This window comes from Phocoena sinus, chromosome 4 (assembly GCF_008692025.1).
Source record: "Phocoena sinus isolate mPhoSin1 chromosome 4, mPhoSin1.pri, whole genome shotgun sequence".
Lineage (NCBI taxonomy): Eukaryota > Metazoa > Chordata > Mammalia > Artiodactyla > Phocoenidae > Phocoena > Phocoena sinus.
The window spans coordinates 64,245,983-64,267,219 of record NC_045766.1 but is presented as its reverse complement, the minus strand read 5'-3'; the positions used below and the strand labels follow the sequence as shown (position 1 = coordinate 64,267,219).

The 21,237-nt window shown below is 44.0% G+C and overlaps 1 protein-coding gene across 5 annotated transcripts in view; it reads left to right on the top strand.

Moving 5' to 3' along the window:
* Window positions 1-21,237, top strand: part of MASP1 (mannan binding lectin serine peptidase 1) — a 269,447-nt gene that overhangs the window by 218,209 nt on the left and 30,001 nt on the right. For 4 of the 5 annotated variants that reach the window (XM_032631574.1, XM_032631572.1, XM_032631573.1 and 1 more), the window contains exons 3-5: window positions 15,388-15,565; window positions 17,426-17,557; window positions 19,738-19,934. In XM_032631574.1, coding sequence (XP_032487465.1) covers window positions 15,388-15,565; window positions 17,426-17,557; window positions 19,738-19,934 — 507 coding nt within the window. The remainder of the gene's footprint in view (window positions 1-15,387; window positions 15,566-17,425; window positions 17,558-19,737; window positions 19,935-21,237) is intronic. The other variant, XM_032631575.1, reaches the window with a different exon arrangement.

The following is a 21,237-nucleotide window of genomic DNA, read 5'->3' as shown; positions in this document are numbered from 1 at the left end:
GCAGGAATTACAGCTTGAATACTCCTTAAGTTCCCAATTCAGGGACAAGACTAGTACGCTCACCTGTGAACCCTAAAACCCAGAAGCCTTCAACATATAGTCGAAACCCACTGACTTTGTCTAATTGTGTTCTCTCCCTAACCTTCCACCCCCAGAATATGTGGCTTTCCTGGCTATGAATGAGAAGGAGGCTCTTCCCTTCATGAGCACACCAGCCATGCCACCCTTGGATAAGTCAATACCCCTCTACAAAATTCTGTCTTTTCGTCTGTTCCATGAGGAGTAGAATGAGATGATCCCTACAGTCCCTTAATTCCAGAATTTTAATCTTCATTCTCCTTGCCAGAGCTTTCCAGATGACCCCCCCCAAACCCTCATTATCCTAGTTAGGATAATGCCAGAAAACGGTAATAATATGTTACAGCGGCCACTTCTTGAAGTTCCGTGGCCATGAGCACTCCATTAAGAGACTATAGTCTGCTGGAGTTGCCTTAGTGACGTGTCATTTGAAGAAAACTTGTAAATATATCATGCCAGTGCTGTCCTTTTCCAAGGAACTTGGAGTATCACTCATTTCCGTCTGTTGGGATAATATCCCCTGTTTTGAGGCTCTTTCATTCTGTGACTGAATTCCCCTGGCAGGCCTGGGAGTGGGTTTAAAAGACCGTCCAGTTCACAGGAATCCTTTCAGCCCAGCCCCAGTCCACAGACTGCCCTTCCCACCCTGGCCCATCAGGGTGATGATGACGGAATTGCTGACACTGCACATCAGCAGCTTGAAGAAGGGCAGGACCCCAAGGCTGTGGTCTGGATGCTCTCATTTTATGAAAATTCCTCTCCAGCCTGACTTCCCGCAGTCTTTGGTCTTCAAGGCACATGCACATCTGCACAACAGGATTTGCTTCCTTGGAATGTGGCCGCAATGTGTGGATTCCTACAGTGCCCAGATGAGACATATGAATCACAGCTGGTTAATGCTGTAGGCGAGGGGCAGAGCACAGACACTGGCCAGGAAACTGGAGGCCTAGATTCTTGTGGCCGTTCTCTACTAACTGAGTAACCCTGGGCAAGTGATTGCTTTTAGAGTGGACTCTTTCCTCCTGTCTCAAATACGAGGAGTTAAACCAGATGTTCTCTAAGGTCCACCTAGCCCTGATATTCTATGTATCTAAGACCTCAGGAATTATGATTCAACTTCATGACCATCATGCTGAAGCCCTGGAAAGGGCAATTCATTGGCCAGGGTCACACAGGGACCAGAATTTATATCTCAAAACGCTCAGTCTTTTCTTCTTTTAAAAATATTAAGTGACAGTGGAGTCCCCCATCTTACGGATGCTTAGGTTTTTAAGTGTAATGTAAGGCAAACACTGTCTATAGTCAAACTTACTCTCTTAAATATAGTAGAGCACTGTCTTTTAGAATGTCCAGAAGAGACTTTTTTCCCAGAAATGCAACAAATTATATAGTTCCTTTGGTTGAGCATCAGATCAAGTAGTTTGACTTGTGCTGAGAAATGAGCCCTGGAGCTATAGTTACTGAAAAAGGTACTCAGAAACCAGAACCACCAAGGGAACAGCAGATTCACACATCTTATTTTCAAGTTCACTTCATGGTATCTGTTCATTGGAAAAGGAGATAATAAAAACCTGCATTTGGCTTTTTCTCTTTCTCTCTTTCCCCTTCTTTAACTGAGTGCATATAGCTCAACTGGCATCTGTTAAATGCTCATATGACATAACATCACTTTTCTCCTCTTATATTCTTGATACATTCAACATTTCTTCCATTCTCTCCACTTTAGCCCTTTAGTTCCAGTTCTTATTCCTCTCGCCTAGTTTATTGCAATACCATCCTAAATGTCTACCAGCTGTGGGTCTCTCCCCAACCAGTCCACCCTCTACATGTGTCCAGAGAGATCTTCTTAAACATTGCTTTGATTGTGCAACTCTCAAAACCTTTCAATCGTTCTCTGCTGTCTATGGAATGAAGTCCAAGAATTTTATTGAAAATCTACCATAAGTTGGACACTGCACCAAAGACAGGCCCCGTGAAGATGAGTAAGACAGTACCTGCCCTCCAAGAACTCATGATTTCTTAGTGCGTCAAAAGACAAGTACATAATTAATAAGCTAAAGCTAGGCAGAGTAACACAAGAGTATGGGGCAGTATATAAGTTGTAGAGTGATCATTTCTGGGTGTTCAAGAAAAGCTTTGGAAATAATTAATGTCTGAGATAAGTCTTGAAGGGTAAAGAGGAATTTAACGGTGTAATTCCCTAAACTTCTTGATCTCCCTAAGCATCGGTTTTGTGATTGGTACCAAAAAAAAAAAAAAAAAAAAAAGACTCAAATGATACAGTACCTTCCTTGCAGTTTATGCAAGGGTTTAAATGAAATGATGGCTTATGAGTGGAATCAGTACTGCAAAAGGCAAACATGTTCAATGATTTGGAGTTCAGCCTCTAGAGCCACTCAGACCTAGAGTCAGGTCCTGCCTCCACTATTTATTGTAAAATAGGGATAACAGTAATGCCTATCTCTTGGGCTTATTGTGAATGTCAAGTGAGGTAAATGCTATATTGACATATGCCCAACACCTATGTAATTAGTTCAGTAAGCATTATTAGAGTGGTAATGATGGCAAGGGTGTGAGCACTAAAGTGCTTGCTGGTATCACCAGATGCTCAGTGAGTGTCCGTTTTCTCATCTGCTCTGACTTTACCGCTAACTGGCTGCCTATGACCTTGCACATATCACTCAGTTTTTCAGGCAATTTATGGAAAAGTACTCTGAAAGGACTAATCAAATGCAAGAGGCTGTTTATTTCTTCTGTGTATTCATTTGTCGTGACACAAGTTTGTGGCACTTTCTGATGTATTGCCTCCTTTGATTCTCATGGACTAGGGAGAGCCGGGATTACTACACCTAATTTACAGGAAAGGACGCTGAGCATCAAGAGCTTGAGTGCATTTGTTGTCCAGGACTTTAGAGCGAAGCCAGGTTTCAATCCTTGTTCTTCTTACTCCTAAGTCATGATTGTGTTTCTCCATTTGGCCCTTCTCAGAACAAGTTTTATCCTGGTAGGGATTTCAAGATTTTGATATGCTTCCTGGCTATAAGAGAAATTTAGTAAAATCTTATAAAACTGAAGGACCTTGAGGGTCCCTGTGTTGTCTAGATTTTGTTAAAGAACTTTCTCTTTTATTCTGACATTGAGAGAAAAAAAAAATTATAAAAATGGAGTCTGAACAGGCTTCCCTGGTGGCACAGTGGTTGAGAGTCCGCCTGCCAATGCAGGGGACACGGGTTCGTGCCCCGGTCCGAGAAGATCCCACATGCCACAGAGCAGCTGGGCCCGTGAGCCATGGCCGCTGAGCCTGCGCATCCGGAGGCTGTGCTCCGCAACGGGAGGGGCCACAACAGTGAGAGGCCCGCGTACCGAAAAAATAAATAAATAAATAAAAATTGGAGTCTGAGCTATGAAGGTTGGGAAAGTGCTCAATTTATCTGTTTGTGGTACACATGTCTAATGGTGAACTCAAGGACATTGCACTAGACTGTCAGGCCCAGGAGTTCAGGGCCTATGTCTGTGTTTATTTCTAGTAGTGAGCACAGCCCTGGGGGCAGAACAGGGAAAAGCAAAAATCTCCTGGTGGTAAGCATAAAGGAAAGGGCTCTGGTCTAGAAATCAGCCACTGACTCCTGCTGAGACATTGGGCAAGTCACTTGTCTGCTCTGGACCTCAGTTTCTCCATCTGCGCAATGAGGAAATTGGACTGGCTGGCCTCTCTAAGCCCTTCCAGCCCTGATGCTCCCTTCCCAGGCCTCCTTGGGTCAGTCTGCATCCTGCTGTGTAATTGACAGATAAGTCCCTCCCATGGCCCTGCTCAAAGACTGACTCCTCTGAACCCGGACTCCTAATTTCTGTGCAGTGCTCTGTGTTTACTCTGAACGTGCCCTCGACCTTCAACTACTGCCGAAGCTCTGTTCATTCTCTGGGAGTAGACAGGAGGCCTTGCCCCTGAAGGAAAAGAGGAATGGGTAAATATTTCTCATGAATTTCAATTGTATTCCCTAGTGGAATTCTTCACTCCAGAGATACCAGGTTTCCAAATCCATTCTAGCTGATTCAGAAGAATCAGGAAGTGAAAATGAGCTTCAGAAAAAGCGTGACAAAAGCTTATTTTATGAAGGAAGTACAAACAGCACAGGCTCTGGGGTGATGGAAAACAGAAGGAAGGTTCCCAGCGCTGGGGCAGAGAATGTGGGCAAGTGTGGGTGAGTGTGAGGTGGGAGTGCTCCGGGGAATAGGTGCCCCGGTGTGCAAATCTGTGTGCTTATGTGTACACAGGCCACTCTCAGACACACCTTAGTAAAAAGCAGGGCTTGAATTTGCTTTGATGTGCTCATAGAAGAAGAAGTAGGGAAGGGGAGGTATTCATTTATTCAACAAATATTCATTGAATGCCTACCATTTACTAGAGCTTGGGGTATAGCGGTAATCAAGACAGAAATGCCGGTCGGCTGGGTGCTTACATGACACTGGGGGGAACAGACAATAAACACTAAACACAATCCACAGGTTAATTATATAATGAGTAGTAAGGTAATAGGCAAAGAAATGAAATAGAGCAGCGTAGAGAGGGTCCACATGACGTGGGGTGCATGTTACCACTGAAATATGTTGATCAAGGTGGTCCTTGTTGAAAGGGTGACATTTGAGCAAAGACTTGAAGAAGTTGAGAAAGTCAGCCATGTAGCTTTCTGGGGAAAAGCATCCCAACCAGAAAGAACAGCCAAGACCTTAGTGGGAATGTGCCTGGTGTGTTTGAAGAAGAGCAAGGTTGGCAGTGTGGCTGGAGCAGGAGGGACAGGGATGGGAGATGAAGACAGAGGTACAGGTGGGAGCCCCATCACCAGGGGGCCTGGGAAATAGGGTCCCTGCCTAATGCTCACAGGCAATGGCAGACTTTACAAGCTGCTTTCCCACCCAAATGTCATTTGACCTCCTGACTCTTAGAGGATAGAATTAAGGTCCACCGAGTATGTTTGTGAAAACTGAGGCTGAACCCAGTGGTGCACTTATCAATGATCAACAACCTGGTCTGGACTGGGGGGTGGGTTGGGAGGGCAGAGAAGAGATACCTCGGTAGCTCTCTATTCACCACTCAGATATTCTAGACATTAGTAAACTCAAGTGCTGAGATAATAGTAAAATGATAGAATAGTTAGGAGATGATGAGTTTTTATATAATTTATTTCTTTTTAATATAATTTATTTAATTGTAAATTTATGAAACAGTTTTTCACGATGGCTATGTTTAACAACAGCATCGCAAAAATCCCTGAAAAGTTGACAACTGGCCCCTGTAAGTTGGTAAGAGCCAGCTCCAGGGCACCAGTGCCTGGGGAGGTTAAAGTGACACATGTGAGTGGCAGGGCGGTAACCAGAAGCCAGGTCTTTTGGTCCCTATTCTAGCTCTCTTGAAAATTTTCCAAGATTTGAGGATGTGCATTCGGGCTGGGGAGGGCAGGGTCCTGGGCAGTGACGGAGGGACATACCGGCTTGCACATTCCTGGAAAGTGCCTGGAGACGCTGGCCCGTGGCGGGTCCCTTCTCTCCGCTCAGCACTTAATCACTGCTTTCACCCCAGTGCTGACTGTGACCGACCTGGAGCCAGGCTGCCTCTGCAGGAGAAGAACACAACAAGGCTTTGTTTTTGCCTGTCCCCAGGCTATTTTCCTGTCCTGAACCTTCTGGGGCTCAGCTTCCCGGTCCCAGAGGGTATTTGCATGTGAATGGGCCTGGCTCTGAAGTCACAGAAGGGGTGGATGGGGAGTTTAAGCCATTCACGGGCCAATGAGAGTAAAGCCCTTCCTGGCCCCCCTTCCCAACCATGATTCCCAGACGCTCCCACCCACGCCCCCCCAGCCCTGCCGCACTGAGATGCCAGGCGCCTCCAGTTTCCCACCTGCGGGATGCTTGCTTCCCAAGCTCGCGGCCACCCCTCCCCAACCAGCTCTTTCTTCTCCCCGTGCTCTGCTGCCTAGAGACCGTCTCCTTTTCTGCCCGGAGCCCTCCTAGCGACTGGGCAATCCTCCTGGTAGCAGAGGGATTCGGGGACTCTAACACCTGCCAGCTGGGTCTCAGGTCCTCACACTGTTAATGGCGTCTAGCATTTGCATGTACACGATACATACCTTCCTAGGGGCTTACCCAGCTCTGTTAGGAGGTTTTTACTCCAACTAACAAATGTATAAGAACACTTTGCTGGGACTATCAGTATATCTGGGCCCTGATGGTAGCTCTGCCATTATCTGGCCATGTGACTTTCAACCAGCTACTTCACTTCTCTGAGCCTCAGTTTCCCCATCTAAGAGAGGAAAATGATAGGTAGCCTTTAATGTCCTTTCTATCTCAGACCTTCTATGGTCTTGTAATTCCAGTTACTGAACAAGGCTGGAAGTCAGAACATCTAGATTTTTATCTCAGGTCAGCTACTCCTAGGCTATGTGACCTTGGAAATTCATGTCACTCCTCTGGTCGGGGAATCACAATGTCTACCTGAAGTGCAATCCTTACAAGACAGCCGTCAGAAACAAATAAAGAAGGTGAAAACACCTTGTCAACTGGAAATTCCACATGCGGGGGGGAGTGGGAATTATTACTATGACTACCACTACTACTACAATTATTATTATTATTATCATCATTATTATTTTAGGGCCAAAGGACTTGATCCAGGACTGAAGCAACAACCTGCAGCCCCTCACAAATGTGGCCAACTTGAGTCTTAACCCCACCAGCTGTGCTGGTTTTACTTACGTGGCTTTCAAGAGCTTCTGAAATGCAATACACACACACACACACACACACACACACACACACACACACACACGTCTCCTTTTTTTCTAGACCCAGGTTCTTGTCTGGCATCTGGTACCTTTACTTTGCTCCTTCTCATCATATTTAACTGCAGTTTGGGCACCTGGATAAAGTAGCAGTTTGAGCTGTTAACCCCTGGCCCCAGTCCCTGGAGGGTGACAGACTTGCGGTGAAGGCGACCACAGGAGCACAGAGCACGCACTTGTGAGTCAGGGGTCCTGGGCCCAGGGCTGTCACTGAATCATTGGCCTAAATTCACACACCTAGAGAAATCCTTTGAAACACAGGAAAGTAAAGGGATTCCTGGACTTGCTATTATTCTCTTGTGGGTGGAAGCTTTCAGAGATCCCTTAAATTACTCTGGTCCTCTCTTATAAAATTAGGATAATATCTTTTCCATGTCACCCACCTCCCAGGAGTGATAGGAGGCTTGTAAAGTTCAGAGAGCCAAAGGGACCTAAGATGCCACCTGCCAAATGAGGAGGCCAGGTTGCAAGGTCTCCCTGGGTTCCCTGCCTGCCCCATCAGCCTGGGATCTGGGGGAACTCATAAAAAGAGATGTCTGTGCTGATGACCCCAGTGAGATTAGGAATGAAAGAGTGGAACCAGGAAACAAGAGAGTATCTAGGGACGGTTTCAGTCTCTTAACTCTTCTTCGAATATGTGAAATTACCCATGCCCCACTTAGCTGGGAGTCCAGAAAGGTGTCACCTCAGTTGGCTGAATCTCAGCGGTCCTGTTTTTCTCACTGATTTACTGAGTGCTGACTATATTTCAGGTAACTTTCTAAATATTTTACATATATTAACTCATGTCATGTTCACAGAGTCCTATGATTTATAAATACTATTATTTTCACTATTTTACAAATGAGAAAAACCTATATACAGAGTGTATTCAATTCCTAGGGCTGCCATAACAGATTGCCGTTAACCTGGTGGTTTATAACAGCAGCTGCTTCTGTCACAGTTCTGGAGGCCAGAAGTCTGAAATCAAGGTGTTGGTGGGGCCATGCTTCCTCTGAAGGCTCTAGGGAAGGATCCTTTCTTGCCTCTTCTAGCTGCCTGGTTGTTTGCCAGTCCTTGGCATTCCTGGCTACGGCCGCATATCTCCAATCTCTGCCTCTGTCTTCACACTTTACTCTGTGTGTGTCTCTGTGTCCAAGTTTCCCATTTCTTATAAGGACACCAGTCATTGGGTTAGGGTCCACCCTAATCCAGTATGAGGTCATCTTAACATAATTTCATAGGCAAAGAACTATTTCCATATAAAATCAAGTCCAAGAGTTAGGACTTGAACATATCTTTTAGGGAATACAATTTAACCTAAAACATAGAGAATTTAAATAATTTTCCTAACCTATACTAATTGGTGAAGACTCATGTGCAACTTTTATAAAGATGAGGTCCCACGTGATCCAGTCTCACTAAGGGGTTACATCCAAAAAAGCAGAAAACGTACACAATTGAAAGCAATTCACAGTTTGACTCACTCTCTTGAGAACCAAAGAAGGGCAGAGATGTTCTTACCACAAACATTCTTAAATGTTCTAATCCTCCATGCCCCCTCTCTCCCTCTCCTCTTCTTTCCCCTAAAGTCTTCAGGAATTTCACACCAAGGATCTCTTCTACCTCCCCTCATACCTCCGCTTACACTCCATCCTCTGGGTCCCTCTTGGACTTGACAATCACAAAAACTGTCCCCTGACATGAGACCCTCCCTGCCATATGTGAATTTTAGTTGTTCCGAGTTTCTTGATTGTTTTCTCAGAATTTTATTTTTCACTGTATTGTTTGTGTGGAATTAAAGCAAAAATGTTCACCTCTTTTTCAGCTTTGTTGGGACCCAAGGGCTAGAAAAAAATGAGAGAAGGAAGTGAAATAGTGATGAGGGGGTCTCCATACATGACCATGAGGAAGGGAAGACTCAGGTGGTTATAAGAGATGGAGAGACTGGAAACCAACCCTGAACTTCCAGGCTGGTTCAGCTGCCCCACCTGTGTGCTCCCTTTGTTGGTTGACCTGAACCAACTGATTTTATGCCATTGGGTAGAAGCTAGAGGGAAGTAGCCGTGGGCCCAAATTTCTTTTTAAAATACTTTTAAAATAGAAAAACAAGAAAGAGAAAAATTACCTATCATTTCACTAGCCATTGTTGTTTGCTCTAATTCCTTCCACTTTTTATTTTCAATGTATACTTTCAACATAGTTATAATTACATTGAATATACAATTTGTCCTGCTTTTTCACTTAGTATAACCTACTAAGAATGTTTCCAGATCACTGAAAATTCTCCATTAATGCAATAATTAATAGCTGCTTAACTAACCTAATGCTAATGCAACAGTTCCCCTAGAATTGGGTATTTACATTGTTTCCAGTTTTCTATTATTATATATAACTGCTAGAAACATCACTGTTCATAAGTTTTTTCCACAATTGGAATATCTTCCCCTCAATTATATTCCCAGTTATGGGGCCAGGGAAGAACTTTCTAAGCCAAAGATAATCCAAAATGGCCTCATCTATCTTGGAAGGTAGTGAGTTTTTCATCTCTGCAACTGATCATGAAAAGCTGGTGTGAATTTTTCAAGGGTGTGGTAGAAAAATAAGAGGTTAAACGAGGTAAATTTCAAGGCCCTAAGACAGCATGAGACTGTAAGTCTCAAAATTTCAGTTCACGAAGGTCAGTGTCTCTCTTTGTCCCAGATTACTTCCTTACTCCCTATAATATGTCTAGTGCTGTGTAACAAACCACTCCAAAATTTAGTAGCCAAAACAATATCCATTTTATTTGCTCTTGACTCTGTGGTCAGAAGTTTAGGCTAGACTTGGCAGGATGCTCCTTTTGCTGGATTTGCCTGAGGTCATTTCTGTGGCTCCAGGCTGTATCAGTCAGAGTTCAGTCAGAAAAGCAGAGCCTCTGTGAGTATTATGAGATAAAAACTATTTATGGGCATTAGAACTCATGTAATTATAGGAGAGGCTAGGAAAGTAAAGATCCCAGCTTCTCCTAGACAGAGAGTTGGAGGACCACAGACAGTTCACTTAACCATTTTCGTGAAGCCCTGGCATGGGTGGAAATATTGGTATCTTCAGAGAAAGCTGAGAATTCAAGCCTATTGAAGAAGCCAAAGTTGAGTCATGAAGGGGGAGCTCATGGAGAGAAGTCTATGAGAAGCTGTTGGCTCTGAGCAGCTACTACGCCTGTGGGGACACCTGCAAGCCTCTGGTGGGCCTGGGCCACTCTTAGTCATCAGAGCCAGAAGCAGGAAAGAAGAGCTGTATGCAGAGAGGAGGAGAGTGAAGACAATTAGAACCTATTGGCACATCTACATCTGTCCATCTCTGTATCTGATCATAAAACAACCTCCAGAGAGTGAGGACTATTGCCTTCCAAACCCACACAAATTCCTGTTTTGGCCAACAGTAACCTGGAACTAGAGAGAAGGAAATTCTGGGGAACATGGTTCTGAGGTTAACTAAATTGACAGCAGGACAATTCAGCACACTCCCTGAATGCCTAAATTAAATCTGAAAAGCTCTTCAAGGGCCCAGAGAAGATGTCAGTGGGGCTCCAGGATGAAGCTTGGGAACATAGACTAGCAAAGCTCTCAGGCATTTGGGCTTATAGGACGGCCTCTTTTTTTTTTTAAATTGAGGTATAGTTGATGTACAATATCATATAAGTTACAGGTGTACAACACAGTGATTCACAATTTTTAAAGGTTAAAATCCATTTATAGTTATTGTAAAATATTGGCTATATTCCCTGTGCTGTACATATATCCTTGTAGCTTATTTATTTATACATAATAGTTTGTACCTCTTAATCCCCTACTCCTTTGTTGCCCCCCCACCCCAGTAACCACTAGTTTGTTCTCTGTATCTGTGAGTCTGTTTCTTTTCTGTTATATTCACTAGTTCATATTATTTTTTAGATTCCATATATAAGTGATATCATATAGTAGAGGACAGCATTTTTTGTTTGCCTCCTGTCTTAAAGGAGCATGAGCATTATTGACTAGGGAATCAGGATGCTGCATTGTGAACCTGAAGCCACCACTCACTAGATCATGACCTTGCTTGATTCATTTAAATCATCTGGGCTTCAAGTTTCTCATTGGGTGGCTGTCAGTGTATTTGTTAAGCTCTGGTGAGATAACCTTATGGACATGTGGAAAGCAGCCATAGCTGTCCTCCCACAGAAATTTGACCAAGTTTTCTGCTGCTCTGCCTTAGCTTTGCCTAGGAGGTTTGTGCTGTTTCTACTAAGGTAGAAAATTCATAGAAAACAGGCTCTGGCTTCTTTTCCTTAGATCTCTCTCCCCTGTTCCCTGTCCTCAATAGAACTCCTTTCCTACATCAATAGAACCCCTTTCCTAGGTGGTGGTGGGAAGGGAGGGGCAGTTGAGACTCCTAATGCCCCTGGGACTTTGCTATTCCCTCTGCCTGGATGTCCTCCCCTCTGCCCCCCAAACCCTCCACCTACTATTTCTACCTGCCTAAATTCTACTCACCTTTCAGTCCCCAGATCAAAGAACATTCTCTTCTTCTTAAGTGTTCTCTGATTCGTCTCAGCTGGATGCAATATTTTCCCATCCTATAAGCCCAGGGGCTTCCTAGCTTTCATTGCAATAATTACAATCTGGTGATTCCCTAACACATACACATTTGAGTACTTATTCTCCTACTAAATTTTACATTCCCAGAGGCGGGGGGGGGGGGAACTTCCTTATTAAGCACGTGCAACAAATAAGTAATTTTTGACATCCTTCACATTATAATGCAGACAGAACTTGCTATATAAATATTTGCTGAGTTGAGTTGAAAGAAAGCAGATTGAGGACATGCATCCATGTGTTGGTGCCCTGAATCACAATAGTCTGAAAGGACATGGGTGCCCATAAGAAGTAGAAAAATGAAGAGTCTGTGATCCCCAGCCAGATGGTTCTGTAATATTACAAATTTTGTGTTTTCATTTGATAAGGTATTTCCCCCCATCATGTTAATACGGTGACCCTAGAAATGGGATAGTCTGAACAGAAGCCAGAGCTCAATCCTCCATCTGTACTCAGAAGTCAATGGTTTTTGTAGATTTTTACAATCATAGCAAGAGCTGAAGATATTAAGTAGGGCCAGTGACCCCCTCTATTTAGGTTATGGCCAGAGCTGTCACTGAGCCACATCCTCTCTGGGAGACAGTCCATGCACCCAAGATAAAGTTTCAAGAGGCCCTTGATCTAGAAAAGTTGTTTGGCAAAGTGCCTATGTCTTTTGCCTTGCACCCTCTGGGTTGGTGGGTTCCTTTCTCCAGGGTCAAAACAGTTCCAAAAACAAAACAAGTATCAGGGAATCATGATAATCTCTCCACTCCTGAGCAAGTCACTGCCCCTCTCTGGACCTCAGTTTCCTCTAGAAGGATGGGGATCGAAACAGCTCTTAAGGGTCCCTCCTTCCACGCTCTGATATTCCAGGACTCTATTCGGAGCTGCAGGCTGAATTCCCAGGGCCCTGGGGCCTTTTCTTCCCTGCTTCTAAAGGTATTTCTGGCTCAGATTTCCCCATGGGTCTCAGCTGGGGCGTGCTTACCTGTCCTCTGGAATAGTGAGGCCCTGCAGGTGATGATCGTTTACCTGCCATCATAAACGGTCCTTAAGCGTGGAACTTACAAGGAGGGAGGCTGTTTATCACAGACTCTCATCAGGTCTCTCCCTAATCCAAATTATCTCTGGCTGATTTCACTTGAAAGTGTCCATGCTACAGGTACTATGGAACCCCAGAGACCTTGGGAATACCGAATTAGGAAGGAGGCTGCTGTGCCTCGAAGTGTTAATGCTCAAGGCATGACTCTTCATTAGTAATTGATTCTGTATCACGTGGTTATAGACCACAAACAAGTTCAAGTTCATCAAGTTCCTCAGCAGGAAGCAATCTGTGTGCTGAAATTCCTGCTCACCATCCTCTAGTTGGTTTATTTAATGTATGGATATGATGACTTGTTAGAATACTAGTATGTCAGGACTGGAAGAGAGTGTAGAGCTCAGCAAGTTGAAACCCCTAGTTTACCAGGTGGATAACTACAGGAGTCAGCCACATAACAGTTTATGGTGGAGTCAGGAATACTCAGGACCTCTAAATGCCAGGTCCATACACTCCAAAGCAGAGGTCACCAAGATAGTGCATTCCAGCTCATGCAGTTACTCATAGAAGAAGCCTTCTCCCAGGCCCTCACTCTAAATCTATTTTGTCTTATTTTTATTAAGTTCTAACGATAGCAGCTTAACTGGTTTCTATTTTACAACATATTTCAGCTAATAAACTGATTTTAAAACAGCGAATAAAACATAAAGAAGACCTAAGAATTGCGAAGGCATAATAGTCTGGGGACCTTCAAAGCAGGGCAAGCAACATTACGTAACTCAGTATCCCTAAGATGGTTGATGTTCATAACAATGTCCCTGGATCACCAAGAGGGATTAGCATGTTTTACCTGAGAAAGCAGGGATTTGAATAAAGTACTTTAAAAAGCATTATACCCCGCTACCCCGGAAAAAATTTTTTTAGTCATAGCTAGGTAAAAACTTCAGCTACCTGGAAAACTCAGATCAGCAAAACAGCAAAACGGCTGTGATGTTCAAGGAAGTGACATTTCAGCTGTGTGCAGATAGGCACATTCTATAGCAATAAGGCTGGTGTGAGTTGGGCTAGTATCTGCAGAGAAGAGGAAAAAATAGCAAAGCTATGATCTCATTTTCTGTTTACACTTCAGTTCCCAAAGTTAGTGATTAATTGTCCTTGTGTTTTGTTGCCAGGGCAAATTGTTTTTCTTTAAAACTCCCACTTATTTTAAATAAATAAATCATTAGTTTCAAAACAGAAGTGTCAAATGTTAAGATACTTCTGACATACTAAACTAATGAACAAAACAATGAATTCATTAGAAGCTACTAGAGATAGGCAGCCTTTGAGAACTTTCTCTAATGACTTTGAAAGGCAGCAGAAATCATTCTTGGTCAGAGATTTTTCTCACGCATCTCGGTTAAAATACCAATCTAGAGGTTGCAAACAGAAACACTACCTTAAAATGATCGCGGTAGGTGTAAATGATAGAGTGGTAGGTAGGCCAAGTATTGGTAGTCAAATAAATATACCAACCAGCTACACTGTGCTTCCCAAACCAAACACACAAATTCTGCTTTAGGCAATCAGTTTAGAATCTCTCCTTGGGTCTCTGAATTTACCCAGGGCCTCAGACTCTTGCGAAGTAGAGAATTCTTTAGCAAATAGGCAATATTTGCATCTGAGTCTTAACACAAATGCACCTGTTTCTGGGTGACTCCAGTAGTTTCTGCGTTATTAAGACTACCTATTAAACACAGTTCTGATTACGTCTTCCCTTTACTCACAGAATTGAGTCACTTGTTATTATGTCATTCAAGGTCAACTGTAATCTAGTTTCAACTTATTCCTCCAAATATATCTCTCCTACAATCCCCACAGACTCCCTGGCATCTCACTGTTCTCAGAATAGGTCTTGCACTTTTAGTTCTTAATGACAAATATTTATTGGGTAACTGCTATGTTCTAGGCCCTGCACCATGCACTGAAGATACATCTATGAAGAAAAGAATCTGAAAAAGAATAGATGCATACAATGTATAACTGAATCACTTCGTTGTACACCTGAAAAGAACACATTATTAAGCAACTATACTTCAGTAAAAATAATAAATAAAAAGCATATGCAATTTTTTTAAAACTTCCACTTCTGATACAGATGTTGTATCATTTTATAAATAAAACTCAGATATATCAATAAGTAATTAATTAAATAATCAATTAAGTAATTAAGTAATTAAAGTCTCACTCTCTTGCAGCATACATTCTAACGGGGATCCTTCACCTCCTTCTGAGTGCATCCTCAATGAGACACTTGTCACACTGTATGATAGCTCTGTCTCTGTTTTTCTCCCCCTGAACACTGCCTCCCGGTGACAGCTCTGCATCTTACTCATCTCCCATCATCCCCACCCCACGGTTTGCTCCGTGGCAGGCACACGCTGAATGTTCAATGAATGACTTATACTGTGTATAAACTTTCTTTTCCTGGAAATGTAAGTTCCTGTTGCGTATAGAATCTGTGAGATTATCTAGCTCTTATTTATTTATTCTATTATCCAATGTTAAAATTTATTTATTTTAACATTGAGCTATTTTTAACAAATAAGCCATTTTGTTGTCAACAGGAATGACAAATGCCAAGCTACTTCTGATGGACCTAAACAAAACGAGTGAAACAGTGGCTGGACGGCCACATTGACTTAACCTGTAATGTGTCTTTCCTCAAATCCCAGAATCCCTAAACCCCTTTCTCTGGCTTTCCCAGGCTGTCTGGTCTACTTGTGGGCAGCCCCTCCGTCTTTTCTCCTGGAGACCAGCAGAGAAGAGCTAATTTGGGAAGGTGCTCATCTTGTTCCCTTTCTCTTTGACCCTAAAGGTAGAAACTGAGGAGCAGGTGCTGGCAACCTTCTGTGGCAGGGAGACCACAGACACAGAACAGACCCCTGGCCAGGAAGTGGTCCTCTCCCCTGGCTCCTTCATGTCTATCACTTTCCGTTCAGATTTCTCCAACGAGGAGCGATTCACAGGCTTTGAGGCCCACTACACGGCTGTGGGTAAGTTAGAGAAGTGGGTGGCTCATCCCTGGGTCTCCCTTTCTCTCTCAAGATTAAAAGTGCCTTGTGCTCTCTTCTTTAGAATGAACACCTTATACTCACCACATAGATTCTACCAGTAATGTCTTACTGCATTTGCTCTATCACTTATCTATCCATCTATCTATCCTCTATTCATTAATGCATCTTTTTTGATGCATTTCAAAATAAATTGCAGACATCAGTACTCTTCTTCCTAAATACTTTAGCATGTATATTGTTTATCTAATCTACTCACATTTTTTCCTTTTAATGTAAAATTTACATTCAGTGAAATGCACAAATCTTAAGTACATTTAAATTTTCAAAAATTTATATTTGTGTCTAACACAAACCCCTAAAAAGATGTTGAGCTTTATCACTAACCCAAAAAGTTCCCTTGTACTCCTTCCCAGTTGCAACCCACTCCCACCTCCTTTAGAGGCCACAACTGTCCTGATTTATTTTCCACCATAGATTAGCTTTGCCACTTCCAAAACGACATATAAATGAACACATACAGAATATATTTTGTGAGGTGAGGATTTTTCTACTCAGCATAAAGTTTTTGATATTCATTCATGTTGTTGCAATGCATCAGTAATGGTTTCTTTTCCTAGCAGAGTAATTTTCCATTGTATGAATATACTGCAGTCTATTTATCCATTCTCCTATTGTTGGACACCTGGGTTCTATCCATTTTTTGGCTCTCAATAAAATTTCTGTGAACCTTTTTGTACAAGCCATTTTGCAAACATGTTTTCACTTCTGCTGGGTATATATCTAGGAGCAGAATTGCTGAGTCATAGGGCAGGTGTATGTTTAGTTCTATAAGAAATTGTCAAACTTTTCCTAAAGTGTTTGCACCATTTTGTACCTCTCCACCAATGTGTGAGAGTTCTGGCTGCTCCTTATCCTCACCAACATTTGATGTTATCAATTAAAAAATGTTTAACCATTCCGTGGGTTATGTAGTGGTACTTCATTATGGTTTTGTTTTGTTTTGTTTTGTTTTTGCGGTACGTGGGCCTCTCACTGTCGTGGCCTCTCCCGTTGCGGAGCACAGGCTCCGGACGCGCAGTCTCAGCAGCCATGGCTCACAGGTCCAGCTGCTCCGCGGCACGCGGGATCCTCCCGGACCAGGGCACGAACCCGCGTCCCCTGCATTGGCAGGTGGACTCCCAACCACTGCGCCACCAGGGAAGCCCTTCATTATGGTTTTAATTTGCATTTCCCTGGTGCCTAGTGATGCTGAGCATCTTTTCATGTGCTTTGTGGCCATTCCTGTATCTTTTGGGAAGAAATATATGTTCCAATTTTTAAACTGGGTTGAGAACATACATCTTTTTATCCTTATATTTCCAATGCCTAGGATAGGGCTTGACCCCCATAGGGACTTAGAAAGAGAGAAGCAGTATGGAGGAGAGGTTAAGAGCCCAGATTCTAGAGCCAGCCCACCTTGATTTGAATGCTGACTCCACCACTTAACTCTTGGTGTGACTCGGAGTAAGTTCTTTAATGGCTCTAAGTCTCAGCTTCATCATCTATAGAAAGGGGATCATAATGGTCCTGCTTGCTATTATCACAACTGTTAGAGAACAGTGGCACCACCAGAAGTCAGGTTGCCTGGGTTTGAACCAGGCTCTCTCTGATCTTGGGTAAGCCTCCTCATTTGTAAATGGAGATAGTGGCTACTTATGGGCCTTTGGTGAGGCTTAAATGAGGGATGCAGGAACCTCCCAACACAGTGAGTGGCCCATACTGAGTGCTCTGTAAATGTCGGCTGTTGTCTTCACCATCACACATGAACTGGTTGACTGAGAGGCTCTACCTGCCCCGCAGATGTGGACGAGTGCGTGGAGCGGGAAGACGAGGAGCTGTCCTGTGACCACTACTGCCATAATTACATCGGCGGCTACTACTGCTCCTGCCGCTTCGGCTACATCCTCCACACAGACAACAGGACCTGCCGAGGTGGGGCCCAGCGATGATTCTGTGCATCACCATTATGCACTGTATTTTCTGATAAGATTAGGGGAGGCTCAGAGGAAGGACAGATATGCAGTAGGGATGATTTAAAATGAAATCAGAGAGCTGTGCCTCAGATACCCAGGGGTAAAGATGCTGAAATGCCCACCAGCCTGGAAATCAGGTTCAGGTTGTCAGAGGACCGCATTTCAGAAGCCCTAGCCTCTAGTTCATCTTTCTTCCTGGGCAGCAGGAATTTCTGCTCCTTAGTCCCTATTTCCTCTTCTACTGTAAGTAACTGGCCAAGTCAAGGGAAAACCCAGGTTTCCCAGTCCTGAACCATGAACTAGGCTTCACCCACCAGGTCCTTTTTTCCTGCTCTTTCATGGCCCCTCAAGTTCCTCTGTGATAGAGAGAACCTCAGTGCAAGGGAGAGAAGAGGGAAGAGAGAGGCAAAGACAGAGGTGGCAAGAAAATGTCCCATTCCTTCTAGCTCCCTTTGCTTTCACCTCTCATCAATGTGCCTTCTCTGCCACAGTCTTCCAGGCTGAGGCAGGGGTGGAGAAATAGGAGGACTCGGCCACTTTCCATGAGGACCTCCTGGCTAGCAGGTAATAGCCACATAGGAAAATGGTAAAATGTAGTAAGTGCTGTAAAAGAAGTGTGGACATGGTACTATCAGACTGAGTCTGCACAGAGAAGTGAGCAAGCCCTTCCTTCTCAGAGATGGTGCCCTTGATGAAGGAGAAATAACAAGGAAAGGAGGGCACTCCAGGCAGAGAGAACAGCTTCTGCAAGCATTCAGAAGCATGACAGAATTTGGAATGTTTGGGGAATTGCCAGTAGATTAGTTTGACTTCAGGGTAAGGATCTGCGTTTTAGAAAGATCACTTGGAAGCTGAGTGAGGGATCATTGGAGGAGGTAAAGGCTGGAAACAAGAATTTTTTTCCTTTCTCCTTCAAAACCTCCTACTTACTTCCAAATAAAACCCTATAGGACCCATCAGTACAAAGCAGGCACACAACAGGAGTTTTCTCGAAGAGGGTTAGTATTTTCCACGGTTTTCATTCAGTAAGTATTTATTGAGTATCTACTATGTGCTGAGTACAGAGGGGCTAAGAATGAGCAATGTTTCCCAATCCTGTTTTTCATTTTCACTTCTGCCCCCAGGAGCCTTTTTAAACGTTCTCTTCCTAATTGCCTCACCCACGAAATTTTAATACCACAGACATACTGTATATATGCTTATGCACTGTATGTCTATCTGTGTATTATGCATAAAAAGAGTAACAACTCCCCCTCCCAAAGAACCAATTTTGGCCCCCTTAGGGGCGATATTCTCCCCATGAAAGTAGTTGGTGTAGAAAATGAAAGCTTCGGGATTCAGAAACCACTCTAAACCTTGTTCTGCAGCTCGTAGCTGTGGGACTGCAGGTTAGTCATGCCCCCTTTCTGGCCACTGTTTTCTCATTTACAAATAAGCAGGATAAACAAAGGCTTAGGAAGAACTGTCATGCCAGATCCAAGATAGGTCAGCCCAAGGACAATGGTTCAGTGGCAAACAACAGGGCCTTGGCAGGGCTCAGCCATGGCCGGGATCCAGGACCCTGGGTGCTGGGTTGCAGCTGTGGTGAGGAACAGGGCAGAATCCCTGAGCTCAGGGAACTTACAGTCTAGTGGAGACAGGAAAATCCACTGACAAATATATTTCATACTGGCAAGCAGTGGTCAGCAGCATGAAGAGACACAAAAGCAAGACCAGGGCCAGAGAGTGAGGGTACGTGTGAAGGTCCTGTGTTATATGAGGGATCCAGGAAGGCTTTGAGCAGAGACCCCAGGGAGTCCTGGGCTGAGGGGAGAGCAGGACAAAAGAAGACCAGACTTTTTACCAGACCACTCCATCTCAGACCCCTCCAGCCCCCAACAAAGACCAGAGAATTTGACAAGAAAGCTTATCACACTCACTGCCTTTGAGTATTGACTCTGCAAATTACTGGGTGTGTGACCTTGGTTAAATCACTTCCCCTCACTAAACTGCAGTTTCTCCGTCTGTAAAATGGGGATAATGACTCCTTCCCCACTTGCGTCTCAGGACCACTGGGAAAATTGTACAGTAGCCGATAAGAAAGGGCTTGCTGTGGCCATGGGTGTGGTGTGCCACTTTGCTCCGGTGTGTTTCCCACAGTGGAGTGCAGTGACAACCTCTTCACGCAGAGGACTGGCGTGATCACCAGCCCCGACTTCCCCAGCCCTTACCCTAAGAGCTCCGAATGCGTCTACACCATTGAGCTGGAGGAGGGTTTCATGATCAGCCTGCAGTTTGAGGACATTTTCGACATTGAGGACCATCCTGAGGTGTCCTGCCCCTATGACTACATCAAGGTAAGAAGACAGTGGGCATAAGCCCTGGGAATGCTGGAAAATCTTGGATGAATTGGGGAAATTGACATTCTTGGCCCTCCCTTCTTCCAGGAGAGGGGGCCAAGCAGGTTTCTTCCTAAAAATAATTATTTAAAATAACATCTACCAGCTTAATTGGATCCAGTCTAGGGTTCTGCCCTGTTCCCAAACTAGCCCTTTGCCCACCTGCAAAATCCCTTCTGCCAGGTAACATAACATCATCATGAAGTAACACCAGGGTGAAGGTCATGGGGACCGTCTTAGAATTCTGTCTACCACACAGCACATCCTGGGAGCTATGCTATGAGCCTTATCCAGGCACGTAACCTCTTGGGGCTTCACTTTGCCCCCTTGCCACAGTAAGGCTGACAAGATGAAGATGTACCCAGGATTATAGAATTCATCAAACGAGGGTTAAAGAGTGCTGGTCCTCAGAGGTAGGAGAAAGAGTTAAAGTCATAGGCAGGACCGGGCCTGGGAGCTGGGAAATCCGGACCAGCCCAGAGTGCGTCTTCCCATCTCTCCATCCCCGATGCCTCCATCTGAGTGTAAACCCTGCTCTCTTCCGGTCAAGTGCAAAGCTACCTGGCAGGTTTGCTGGCTTCCACTCTTGCTCTACACAGTCTGCTCTCTCATAGAATCCAGGGTAAACTCTATGAAAGCCAGGTTACATCAAGATTGTATTTGGAGTAAACATAAATTCCTCAACACAATATGGCCCTTGTCTGCCTTTCCAACCTCAAGCCAGGGCATTCCCTCTGTTCCAGCCCCACTGGCTTCCTTCCCGTTCTTTTATTTATTTATTTATTTATAATTTTTTTTAACATCTTTATTGGGGTATAATTGCTTTACAACGGTGTGTTAGTTTCTGCTGTATTACAAAGTGAATCAGCTCTATGTATATATATATCCCCATACCTTCTCCCTCTTGCGTCTCCCTCCCACCCTCCCTATCCCACCCCTCTAGGTGGTCACAAAGCACCGAGCTGATCTCCCTGTGCTATGTGGCTACTTCCCACTAGCTATCTATTTTACATTTGGTAGTGTATATATGTCCATGCCACTCTCTCACTTCGTCCCAGCTTACCCTTCCCCCTCCCCGTGGCCTCAAGTCCATTCTCTACTCTGTGTCTTTATTCCTGTCCTGCCCCTAGGTTCTTCAGAACCTTTTTTTTTTTTTAAAGATTCCGTATATATGTGTTAGCATATGGTATCTACTTTTCTCTTTCTGACTTACTCCCCTCTGTATGACAGACTCTAGGTCCATCCACCTCACTACAAATAA